This window comes from Alligator sinensis, unplaced genomic scaffold (genome assembly GCF_000455745.1).
Source record: "Alligator sinensis unplaced genomic scaffold, ASM45574v1 scaffold566_1, whole genome shotgun sequence".
NCBI lineage: Eukaryota > Metazoa > Chordata > Crocodylia > Alligatoridae > Alligator > Alligator sinensis.
The window spans coordinates 1,739,953-1,753,420 of NW_005842017.1; the positions used below are offsets into that span (position 1 = coordinate 1,739,953).

The following is a 13,468-nucleotide window of genomic DNA, read 5'->3' on the forward strand; positions in this document are numbered from 1 at the left end:
GGCTGGCTTAATTCCTGATTTGGTGAAGTAAAACACAAGGGCAAAGGCACTAACTTTTGACCCTTAGGGTTCTAACTAGATTAACGATTTCCTAGACTAGATTTCCTAATCATCAGGAAAGTAAAGGGGTTAGGATTACTTCTGAAGCATGGACAGGAGTGGCAGGATCAAAAGGGTCCCTATGCACAGCAGGACTTTGGGATGTTGGGAAGTATGGTAGGTTTGGAGGGGAGTTCAGGTGTGACACAAATATTTTACAGTCAATTCAGCATCCTAATCCGCTCTAAGATTCTCCTAAACCAAGAAAAGGAAAGGTCCAGAAAGACATTTGAGATAGATGCCAAGATGCCTGCAAATAGTGGTGACATCCCAGTTATGGTGGACTTGAAGACTGGCTCTCCTGACATGCGAAACATCAGATCCACCCAGATGGCCTTTCTTGTGCTGTGTGGAATTTAGTGGTCAACAGTGTTATTCACAAGTTTATTCCCATCACACATGTTGCTGTTTAGAGGAGGGCACAGGCCCAGCAGTAGATAGCTTCCCATCCCAGCTCTTCCAAAAGCACTGACTCATGTCCCTAACTGCAATTATTAATGTTGCTCAGGAAAAACAACGTGTCTCGGGTGAAATGCACGCTATAGTACGTTTTCTATTTAGACCAAAATAGTTTATAGTTTACTCTGTCTGTTCCAGGCTCTGGGAACTGGTTATTAATGTAATTAATGAATTCATATATAAGGCTACATGGGGTGTAATTTATTTAAGAGATGCCACTGTCTCAGATTTTGCAGGCTGGCTTGGTGACTCTAACTCATCTCTTGCCTGTCTTCTGGAGCCCCCTGTGCTCCAGCTGCAGAATGACTGGAGGATGTTCTCCCCGTCAGGCCTGGCTGTGACTCATGTTGCTATAAACGCAGTCTCCCATCATATAATGAATCCAAGCTCTTCCAACTCAAGTGCCATTTGGGAAAGCTCTTGATTTTTGTTATGATACTGTCTCCTCTCTCCCCTCTGCCTTCTGGCAGCTCCACTCCTGCACTCTATCATTTCCTGATACATATCAGAGATGGGAATCTGAGGCGCTTTTTCCAAACAGGCTACTTATGGGTTCCAGTTTATTTCAAGGATTATATGGGCCAAGTTTCAGTGTTAACCCTTCTGGGGAATTTATGCATGTATAAAATTAAAGGATGTAATTGTTCTCTGCCTGGAGGAGGGACCATATCCTGTAATATTTACTCTTTCTGGGCCATTATGATCAAAGCTTTACATCTGCAGTATCTATGTGAGAAATCTCCCTCAATCCTGGTCCCATTTGTAGTATACCAAAGCGTGAGGATCAGCACTAATAGCATCCAGCTTCTCAGCCTCTAAGCCTGTCCAAAAACATTGGGCTTTGCCGCCTTTTCAAATCTCACAGGAGCTTTCAGGGCTTTGAATGGAGCCTGCCCAGCCCATACAGACAAACAAGGCCTCTAGTTTAGGACAACTATCCACCCCCCCTGCCCTTTGCCCTGTGCCCTAGAGTGAAGCTACAGGGGTTGAAGTTACAGTCTGGGTTCTCTCCCACCAACTCTTTATGAGCTTTTTAAAGCTGCCCTCTCCCTTAGCCTCCTTTCTGAAACCCATGCTAAAGGGGTCACAGAATGCAATGTATTGCAAGGCAGCCATCTACAGAGCAACCCAGATGAATCTCATGGGAACTACGGTAGATCCAGGAGATGCTGGCCACACAGCTGTATCAGCATACTCTTACCCTGAGTCAACAGTCAAATTCCTCTTAGCATATATGGATGGGAAGTGTCATGGCTGCACATCTGCTGGAAAGTCTTGCCAAAACTAAGGGAAGAGGAAGAGGAGAGAGTTCTTCTCTGTCTACCCAATCTTCTGACTCACCAGGGTCCCCAGAAACACTTCACTTCAGTTCTGAGGACAGGGGACTATGTTCTGGGTGTCAGTGATTGTCACCCCCTACCTTTTTATACTTGCTGAAAAGATTGTCTTAAATAATGGATTTTTTATTATATTTTCACAAATACCCAGATAAAGCCATTAAAATACCATGTAAAGTACAGTTACACAGAGGAGCATAACACTAATAAAGCCTGGCACAAAGGGGCACTGAGACAAGCCAAACGTATCACTGTGCATTTCCAGGAGCTTCCCTGCTTGCCACAGCTACATATGAGGTGCTAGGCTAGAACCAAAGCTCTCTTTTTTAGGCATAAGTTTAAACAATGATACATAAATGCAAAGATCAGAGAGAGATACAACAGACGCTCATCTGCAAAGGGGGGTACTACTCAAGCACTAACAAATGCAGGCCAAGAGAGTTGGCTTAAAACTTCCCACCCCCCTCAAAACTACTGCTCACAAGATTGCTAACCCATGGTGGTCCACTTAGCCATTTCACAAAGAGTCTGCTTACATTTGAATATACCTAGCAAAGCTTTTGTCTATGCATCTATGTGAGGATTGGTTTTGTATTTCCTGTTCAGCCACATGAGAGTTTATTGTCAGTGACCATGGAAAAATGATCCAGGAAGAGGCTGATGATACTCCATTTGCATCTTCAGAAGCAGCTCCAATGCAATAAGCCAGTACCATTTGTGTGCTGAGAAGTTCCAATTATGCAGTGAAGGTGTTTCTCACATGGGACTCTGAATCCAGAGAACTGGAAGGAGAGAAAGAAAAATTGAACAAATTAGAGATAACCTCAGCCTGCTGGCCAACGTTCCTTCTCAATAAGCTTCCATCCACATCCCAAGCTCCATTAGACCGACCAAAGCCCTCTCAAGTCAATGAAAAGGTTAAACCCTCTGGAAAGTTCCTGCAGGACACAGAAGGGCCATTGAATTGGCTTGCAGTCATTAGCTGAAATGTTCAAATATGAACAAGCTAGCAGAGAGCAGATTTAGATTGGACTTTAGGAAGAACTTCTTCACAGTTCGAGTGGCCAAGGTCTGGAACGGGCTCCCAAGGGAGGTGGTGCTCTCCCCTACCCTGGAGGTCTTCAAGAGGAGGTTAGATAAGCATCTAGATGGGGTCATCTAGACCCAGCACTCTTTCCTGCCTATGCAGGGGGTCGGACTCAATGATCTATTGAGGTCCCTTCCGACCCTAACATCTATGAATCTATGAGTGCCTAAAGTGAGGCATCTCAATTCCAGAGCAAGGTTTGTCTATAGGTAATGCTTTTATTGGAATAAATTCCAATAAATAATAAATAAATGAATAAATAACTCATTACACCTTCACTGGCAATCCTTGCTCAAGTCGGCACACTTACTCCAGCATGCCCCAATGCTTTTCACTACCAGTTATGCTCAGGGAACTGATGCAAACAAGCTGTACTAACCAAATCACTTTTTTTCTTGTATAATCCCATCTAGACAGAACCTTCATTGGTGTAAATGTGTCAAAAAGGAAAAAAAAATCATGCCCCCACCAAACAGTAACTCTGCTGGCCAAACTTTTACATACAGACACCTGGCCTTAGACACTGACAGGAGTAGTTTGATTTTCAAAAATGCACCCACAACTCCCAGTGTCTCACAAATCACCATTGGGCTACTTGGCTGTCCACAGAGCTCATGTATCTGGAGGCCAGATAAAAGCAAATGTGTAATAGGATACTGGTACTCAGAGCCCTCCCTAGGATATGGCGAATCAGGGCAACTGCCCCAGGTCCCACACTTTGGTGGGGGGGGGCCATGGAGCCAGACAGAGCTGGCGGCTCAGCTCCACACTGTGCCGAGGAAGAAGCACGGAGACCCCTCCCCCCCCCACTTTGCAGGGGTACCACGGCCCTGTGCAGTGTTAAGGGGGCCCTGCACAGGATGATTTGCCCCAGGCCCTACACCCCACTAGCATCAGCTCTGCTGGTACTCCAAGAAGCCATGAATGCTTAAGAGCAGATCAAAACAATCCCCCTAGAGAAGTGCTACACCTGCACTGGCATTTATGGAATATCCCCGTATAGTTGATGCTACCAGAGTTTGAGAGCTAGAGGGGATGGGCTCCACAGGGTGGGAGAAGGTTACGGGTAGGGTAACGAAAGGGAGGGGAAGAATAAGAAATAGGAAAGAGGAGGCAGAAGGAAAAACTTCTTGGGTTTAATGTGTAAATATGAGAGATGCCTGCCCAATGACCAGTGCCTTCAGACTTCTCACTAATATTCATGGAATGGCTAGGTCACTTCCCTGCCCTCTTGCATGCATTTTATTCTCCAGTATGCCTGTTGGGTGCCTACAGAGAACAGGGGTAGGGGGAGGACTGATCTCTCCTGTCTGTTCTTAAGAGAAATTCTATCACCCTTTCCCATATACTGTAGTGGAATAAATGTTTGATCCTAGTCCCTTCTAGAGTCCCAGCCTAGGCTCAGTCTCAAGTGAACCAGGAGAGTGCAGTGGGACAACCCTCAAAATTCACTGTTGTTAGCTGAAGGTCTCTCTTCTTTTATTTCTAGATAAGCTAAGACAAAACACCCATCCCTGAATCAGGAGGGTCATCTCTCCATTAGATCCTCTCATCCCCGCCATGTTCCCTCCCATACAGCCCTAGGAATCTTCTCTGTGGCCTTGACTGTTTGGAGCTACAAACAAAGCAATCTTTGTACAAGAACAATTTTGTTCCAGGTTCTCAGTGTAACAAATTATAGCACTTTTATAGGTAGTTTCACACTCCTTCCCCTCTGATGTTAGGAACACTGCACTGAGCAGCTTATTAGAAGACACATCTTGCTGGATTCTTAGAAACCCCTCATAATACCTGCCAAACCAATACAAAAAAATCAATAATACATCAATCACAGACCAGCTCTCGGTCTGCTCTGCACCATGACATCTAGTCATAGGTCTGCATCCCATAAATCATCTACTAAGTGCTCTCTGGCAATGATGGATAAAGATCTGCAAGAGCAATGAAGAATAACTGATGCATGCATCAAGAAATTTCTTGACACTTTGAAATGGTGAAAGTCTTTAATATTTTACGACACGGAGGACATCACTGTACCATTTTGAATGGTTTACCTAATAATGTTCTTTGGTGGTAGTTTCACCAACCGTCTTCAGTGGCTAGTGGAAACTGAAGGCAGATATTTACTGTGACTTAAAGCTGTTTGTAGAAGTATAAAATCTGTCTTCCAGTAGGGGTGGGAGAGGGGGAGGGGGGAGGGGTAAGAAGAATATAAATATGTAATGTCATTCCTTTATCCAAAAGAATCCCTCAGCCCTTTACAGAAAAATCAATTCACAGTATTGAAATGTTGCCCTCTCTGACAAAATTAAGAATAGTCAGATGAAACAAGAGCAGGAGTATCAGGTATGCAGAATACAATTACCCAAATTGGAGATTTGCTCATGAACCACAGAACTAGTCCTAGTTAGGTAGTAAGAATAGACATGCTCATAACCAGGCAGGGTGCATCTACGATCTACTTGCTAAGCAATAGACTTCAAGGTTTAATTTGTGTAAGGTCAAAATGATGGTGGGGGATAAGACCTTTTTCAAGCCCAGGATGCAGTAAAATTGTGAGTGCTTTAATTTTTTTTTTTTTTTTTTTACATGTGGGTTCTAAATGCCAGTTTAATCGCATGGATAAATAGTGGCTACATTTTATTTGTTTCTAGATGATCTTATTTTAGGCTGGATATTCCGGGGGGAAATCCACTTATTGAAAGGAATTGAAAGCAGTAGAAGAACTATTCCGAGACCACACTGTGACCAGTTCTTTCAGCCTTATTCTTAAACATGTAGTTAGAATGAAGCATCTCTTTTTCTAAACTTCATTGTACATGAGATATGCATTTTAAAACGACACCTCCTCAACAAGCCATGAATTTTACATAGTGTGTCTGTCACTTCCCTCTATTTTCAGCGCACGGCCCTGCTGTGGTGGTCTTAGGGTTGTTGGGACCCTGTGCAAGAGAGTCATTTGGGGTGCCTTAGAGGCTTAATTTTGATGACCTATAAGCAAGTCAGACATTTTCAATTTCAATTTCACTTTACCCTATCCATGAAACTGCAATGAAAGCATCTTAATGCAATATTGATAATACAAATATTCAGTGCGTGACAAGGGCCAGCTCCCAGGCTCAATGGTCACATTGGCCTGCCTCCTGTCCATGGGCAAACCACCTGCCTACTTGCCTGCCACACCTTGCTGTTAAGTAATTAGGATCTTAATTAGGCAGGAGGCTGCCCTTCATGCACCCAGATGTCTGTGGGCAATATATGCATGCTCCTACTACCCCTATATGTGTCCCATGCCTTGCAGATGACACACTATGTGATGATACTTTGGCTCAAGGCCGGGTTAAACTGGGCACACAGTTGGATCTTTGTCATACTGCCCTCTTCAGGGTCACACACATACTGCCCCCCTCTCACTGGGGCCTCTTGCACTCCATCAGCTCTCACCCAGTCTCTTTCACACCATCCTCTTTGGGACCACACTCATATCCCCCTGCTCATGGAGGTCATTGGGCTTATCTCTCCACCCTTTGGTCAGCCCTGGCACAGTCTCTTGGTACCTCCCTGGGCCCTCACCTGAACAGGACTGAGTGATTACTCAACTATGGGCCTATGTTGGCCCTGGCCCCTCACTGGACCACTACGCCCCTCTCTCAGGCCACAGCTCCACCCCTTACACTGGGGCCTGGGGTCTTCCACCCCGACAGGTTCAGGTGCTTCTTTCCTAAGCATGCCTGCCCTTCACTCTGCCCTTTCATCAGGGCCTGGGGTCTGACACTCCTTGGGCTCAGGTGCTCCCTCCTGAGTGTGCCTGGCCCACCTCCAGGGTCCAACACCCTATAGGACTCATGTACTTCCCCTAAGCTTACCTGGCCACTCCAACTCTCTCTGTAACCCACCCAAACATGGGGGCGGAGCTTTAGACACCCCGGCCCACCTTATACTGGGGAGGTTCTTGGTCCTGGCATTTGAGTGGCCCTGTGCTGCCACAGGCAGGACCATCAGGCCTCCTTATCCCTGCAGGGTGAAGTTTTAGGTCATGCTCAGGACCCATGAGGCCTCCTCCTTCCCCATAGCTTCACCCTTACCCCTGAGATGTCCCACAAGCAGAATCTCAACAGGGAGATATTTCTCCCCTGCTGGCTGATCTCAAACTGCTCCTTCCAGCACTGAGAGCTGGGCATTAAGTGGCAGCCCTAATCAGGCACCTGCTCACTCCCTGCTTTAGCCTTTGAAGTGACAGGCACCCAGAGGGTGCTCTGTCACACAGTGTAATTTATATTTATTTTTATGAAGTGTGGGGTCCCAGGCAGTCACGCTTCCCTAAGGCTGCTACTGGGCCCTCCTATGGTTACATTAGTAAGATTTGCTTATCAGATGTGAACAGCAAGCCAAATCCTACTCTGATCATCTCAGTCACCAGACACATGCTGTATATAAATCAATTCAGAATGAGACCCTTTACTTATTATTAATATACAAAAATGCTTTCCCCCAAACAAGTGCAGTGTCATAAATTCACATTAGTGTTCTCAGACTCTGTGATATAATGGTAAAATTATGGGGCACAGCAGCACTTTCCATTAGGCTTGATTCTGTACTCTTTGTGCACCCACAACCAGAGACGATACTCCAAGCCCAAAGGGAAGTAATCCCAACAAGGATCAAAGGGGGCAAGAGGGCACAAAAGCCCCCATGGCTCACCAAAAGCATACAGGAACGTCTCCTAGCTAAAAGGAAGGTGTACACCCAATGGAAGGGAGGGGCCATCACCAAGGAGGACTATACCTCAGTTGCTCAGTGCTGCAGGGGGGCGGTTAGGAAGGCCAAGGCAGAGATGGAACTGGGACTAGCTACCCGGATCAAGGACAACAAGAAGTCCTTTTTTAAATACATAGTGGGTAAAAAGAAGGTACCAGGTAACATGGGGCCTCTGCAAGACACACTAGGAAATCTGGTCATCACACCAGATGACAAAGCTAACCTATTTAATAATTTCTTTCCCTCCATTTTTCTGAGCAGGGACTGGATTAGCCCACCCGCCGGGACCCCCTCATGCCCCAGGAGAGGCGCACTCAGGCCTAGGGTCAGTGAGGATCTATTCAGGGAACTTCTGGAGGGACTGGACGTATTTAAATCAGCTGGTCCTGATGATCTCCACCCCAGAGTGCTGACGGAATTAGCAGAGGTCATTGCAGGACCCCTGGCATGGCTTTACGAGCACTCGTGGTGCTCTGGTGTGGTGCCAGAGGACTGGAAAAGGGCCAATGCGGTTCCCATTTTCAAAAAAGGGAGGAAGGAGGACCCGGGAAACTATAGGCCCGTTAGTCTTACCTCAATCCTGGGTAAGCTTTTTGAGAGAATTATCCTGGTGCATGTCCACAAGGGGCCAGCAGGGGAGGTTATGCTTAGGGGCAACCAACATGGGTTCATTAGAGGCAGGTCCTGTCAGACCAACCTGGTGGCCTTCTATGACCAGGTCACAAAATCCTTAGATGCAGGGGTAGCAGTGAATGTAGTCTTTCTGGACTTCAGGAAGGCCTTTGACACTGTCTCTCACCCTATTCTCATTAAAAAACTAGGGGGCTGTGGCATCAACACCTACACAGTCAAATGGGTCACTAACTGGCTGGAGGGCTGCACCCGAAGAGTGGTGATGGAGGGGTCATTTTCGACCTGGAGGGATGTGGGCAGTGGGGTCCCCCCAGGGCTCGGTCCTCGGACCCGCACTGTTCAACATCTTCATCAGTGACTTGGACGAGGGGGTAAAAAGCACCCTGTTCAAATTTGCTGACGACACTAAGATGCGGGGGGATGTGGGCACGCTAGAAGGTAGGAATAGGCTGCAATCAGACCTAGACGGGTTACAGGGGTGGGCGGATGAGAACAGGATGGGTTTCAACACTGACAAGTGCAAGGTGCTGCACCTGGGGAGGAAGAACCAGCAGCATACCTACAGGCTGGGGAACTCCCTTCTCATCAGTGCAGAGGCAGAAAAGGATCTTGGAATCATTATTGATGCCAAAATGAACATGGGCTGGCAGTGTGGGGATGCAGTCAGGAAGGCCACCCACACCTTGTCATGCATCCACAGATGCATCTCAAGCAGGTCCAAGGAGGTGATCCTCCTCCTTTATGAGGCACTGGTCAGGCCGCAGTTGGAGCATTGTGTCCAGTTCTGGGCGCCTCACTTCAGAAGGGATGTGGACAACTTGGAGCGGGTCCAGAGGAGGGCCACTCGCATGATCAGGGGACAGCAGGGCAGGCCCTATGAGGAGAGGCTAAGGGACCTGAACCTGTTCAGCCTCCACAAGAGAAGGCTGAGGGGGGATCTGGTGGCCTGTTACAAACTAGTCAGAGGGGACCAGCAGGCATTGGGGGAGTCCCTGTTCCCCCGAGCACTACCAGGAGTGACTAGAAATAACCGTCACAAGCTGGCAGAGGGTAGATTCAGACTAGACATCAGGAGGCGCTACTTCACTGTCAGGGCGGCTAGAATCTGAAACCAACTTCCAAGTGAACTGGTGCTGGCTCCAACCTTGGAGGTTTTTAAGAGGAAGCTAGACGAACACCTTGCTGGGGTCGTTTGACCCCAGTACTTTTTCCTGTCATGGCAGGGGGTCGGACTTGATGATCTGCTCAGGTCCCTTCCGACTCTACCAGCTATGAATCTATGAAAACTATGAGTGACATTTTTTCAACAAATAGTATATTTGTCTAAAACTTGAGTTTTAGGGAGCTAAATTTACTCACAAAGTTGATGAATAGTTTTAGCTGAAAACATGATGGGGAAAAATATTTTTTAAATGTCAAAGAAATTCTGGCATTTCCAAATGAAAAGCTTTGCTTTAGAAAGGCCAAAACATTTTCAAATTTCCAAACTGAAACCTTCTAACTTTTCATTTTGAAATGGTATTTCCTTTTTTAAAAATGGCCTAAATCAGTAGAAAAGAGTTAAACAAAAATTTTAAATAGGATCATAGGGAAGCAAGGCTGGAAGGGATCTCACAAAGTCATCTAGTTCAGCCTCCTGCTCAAGGCCCCTCACTCCTGACTCATAAGCCCCAGCTCCCAGTCCCCCAATGTGTAAGGAAGGGAGTGGGTGTATGGGGAAGGCAGGTGGGCCACAGGCAATGTGGTGGGACGGCATGTGCCCCCTGTGATTTCTGCACCCATAGCAAGGTGTGGGGCTACAGCCAGGCCATACCAGGTCCAGAGAAGCCACCACCATGGCTCAACAATTGGACCTCGTGCATGAGGGAACACCACACCACCATGGTGAGGCATGGAAGTGGCAGTGGTGGCAGAGTTGTGCCCCCCACTGCTGCCGGGTAGGCAGAGGGTGCTTCATCTTGGTGGTAATGGCCACCAAGGCAGCTCCTACCTGGAGCTAATCTGGCCCAGCTGCAAGCCCCTCAGTGACACAAACATTTTGGGAGGACACATGCTCCCCCTAACCCCCTGCCACAGGGCCTATGTCCCCCCCATCACGTGGCCTGTGCCACTTCCCCCCCCTACCCAACATGTGGCCTGTGCCCCTTCTACCCACCCTTCCCTATATGGCCTGTGCCCTCCCCCACATAGACTTACCTGGCGGGAGCTGCCCTCCACCGCTGCCTGGCTCCAATCACCCTCCTCCTGCTCCCTGCAGAACTTGGCTAGCCTGAAAAGGGAAACCCATGGTTTCCCACATTTTCCTCCTTTAAAGGGAAAATCTGTGACTTTTCTCCTTTAAAAGAGAAACTCCACGTTTTTTTTTCTTTAATGGAGAAGAACGTGTTTTTCCACAGCAAATGGAAAACCTGGATTTCTGATCATCATTAGAGACCTGGAACATTTTCTTTCAAATGCTGGACTTTTCTAAAACTGTCCGCATCCTTCTTGAAATGTGGGGCCCAAAATTGGACACTGTATTCCAGGTGAGGCCTCACTAGTGTGGAATAAAGTGAAACAATCAATTTGCTGGTGACACTCCTGATAATACAACCCAGGATGCCATTGGCTTTTGTTTTGTTTTGTTGGGGGGGGGGGTTGCAACAAGAGAACACTGTTGATTCAGATTCAGCTTATGGTCTACAGTAACCACTAGGGCCTTCTCTGAAGTACTGCAGCCTAACCAGTCATCCCCCAGTGTACATTTATGCATTCAATTATTTCATTAAAGTTATGGACTTTGCATTTGTTCTTGTTGGATCTTAACTGATCAATTTTGGACCATTTTTCAGGCAAGTAAGGCAAAAAAGAAAACAAAACATTTAATTTAAAATGAAATTACACATTTCAGATTGGTTCAACATGACATCTGGGGTGATTTTTTTGTTTTGCCAAAAGAAGAAACACAATTTTGTTTGGTTTTTACCAGTATAGACCTTCCTCCCCTTGCCCCTGACAGCTGAATGCGGCCAAGCTGAGACTTGTAGTGTACATGGGATGCTGATGGTGACAAAGGCAGGAGATGCACCTTGGTGTATTTGCTCTTCCTGAGCTCACTGCTAATGAAAATAAGATTCCAGCCTTCCCTGGATCTGTGGCATCGCACGTGGTAGTTACCTACTTCCTCTTTAGGGCACATAAACTACCTACAAATCCAGTTTCAGGGACTGAGCCAAGTAACAAAATACTCCTGGCTGTTTACTTGAGTCAGTACATCTTAGCATTCTTCTGGACTCCCAGTAGCTAGCACCTGACAGCATGCACACATTCCTGCCTGGAAACACTTTAGATAGCCATGTCACTGGAGTCCTTTCCCTGAGAATCTTGTCTGAACTGTCAAAGTCAGTGGAGTTGAACCAGAACTAATTTTGTCTCCAATCACAAAAAAGGCTCTGATGGAGTTAGCTCCTCTTTAGTGGTCAATACACAAATATTATTAGACCTAGTTTTATAACACATGCTCTTTGCCTCCTGGAGCAAACAAGTACATTCCCCCCATGGCCTTTAGCTGAAGACTAGATAGTGCTTTCTTTCCAAATGACTGCTTCAAATACAGTTCTCAAGTATGCCTGATTAAAATCTTAATATTAGTTACACAATCCTCAGGCTTCTGTCTCAGTCTCAATGTCAATCAGTTTCAGCTTTTGTGATGTGCCCTAATTTGTCTTTCATGTGCAGATGGAAGCAGCAGGCCTTCCAGTGAGGGATCAAAGATGTTCATTATAAAAAAAAAAGTTATATATGTTTAAAGATCAGTAGAGCTAAGAAGTTAAACTTCAAATCACAGTCTAAATACAGTTAATTTGTGTCCTAACTGTGGTTATATTTTATCTTTACCAATTGCTTTTCTATGAATGTACACTTTAAATTGCTCTTTCAACTACTTTTGCTCCCCATATGTGGAAACAACATAATTACAAACTCCTGGGAAAAAACATACATCTGTGGTTAAGCTGCATAATCTGTGGTGTGGGAATTCTTAGACATCCTATCCGTATACTACAATACAGAGAGATTTAGTGTGCTGGATTTTAAAAAAAATGATTTTGCATTTTATTTTAATGACATTTTTCCTTGCAGGACAATTGTTAGGAAAGGGGGAATGGCACTAATAATACAGGAATTTCATTTACGGTACTTCCAGTGTTTCCTTAAAGGCACTGCCATGCTATCCTTTGACGGGTTCCCAGGGAAGAAAACATCGTGTGTGGTACATAAAATAGGGTGCAGACAGCAGTTCCATTTGTTGCGATTGGCCCCTTGAAAGAACTCTATAGCTGTACCCTGACAGAAGTGCACAGCTGCAGAGCACTTTAAAAAAAGTGCACTTTTAAAACGTGACAAATTAACCCTCATTGCATGAGGGTTCAAATGAAAGCACTCTAAAAGTGGAGTGCCTTCATTAACTTCTGTCTGATCGGGGCTAGAGAGCCCAGCTCCACCCCCAGTGTTGTCTGCACAATGCGAGATGGGAGAAGCGAGTGGAGGGAGCTCGAGTTGGGGTTGGCTCAGCCTGTGCTGGACAGGGGATGAGTGGATTGGAGCTCTCCTGAGGTGGGGGACTCCAATCCACCCTCCTCCAATCCAGCACAGACTCTCTCCTTCCCCTCCTTAGCCCAAGCTCCCTCCTCTCCCTTCTTCCCACTTCCATCATGCCGACAGCACCAGAGCCAGGGGGCTAGGGAAGGGAAGGTGCAGGCACACAGCTCCTCAGATGGATCAGCTCCAAAATGGAGCTTGATCCTCCACTCTCCCGACCCGACAGCTAACATCTGTTGGGTCGGGAGGGTCAGTCTAACCCATGGCACTTTCTGTGAAGTACCATGAGTTAGACTGGGGAGCTGCACATCTGTCAGTGCCCATAATGGATTAGGACACATTAGAGTGTTTTTGAGAAAGAAAGAAAAAAGTCAAGCAGCGTTTTGGTCCCTGGATATGTAATGCAGGGAGAAAGGAAAAATGTACTGAGTCACTGACCTTTTATATAAATAATTCTACCCTTGGCTCTATTCTGCATGCTGTACTTAAGTTAACTTCCAAACTGAAACCAGAGAGC

At 46.3% G+C, this 13,468-nt stretch overlaps 1 protein-coding gene across 24 annotated transcripts in view; it reads right to left on the reverse strand.

Annotated features, from left to right (window-relative positions):
• Positions 1–2,020: 2,020 nt before the first annotated feature.
• PCBP3 (poly(rC) binding protein 3) overlaps positions 2,021–13,468 on the reverse strand; it is a 247,485-nt gene continuing 236,037 nt past the window's right edge. For 22 of the 24 annotated variants that reach the window (XM_025202249.1, XM_025202248.1, XM_006022070.3 and 19 more), the window contains one exon: positions 2,021–2,677. In XM_025202249.1, coding sequence (XP_025058034.1) covers positions 2,632–2,677 — 46 coding nt within the window. In that variant the 3' untranslated portion in view covers positions 2,021–2,631. The remainder of the gene's footprint in view (positions 2,678–13,468) is intronic. The other 2 variants (XM_025202258.1, XM_025202253.1) reach the window with 2 other exon arrangements.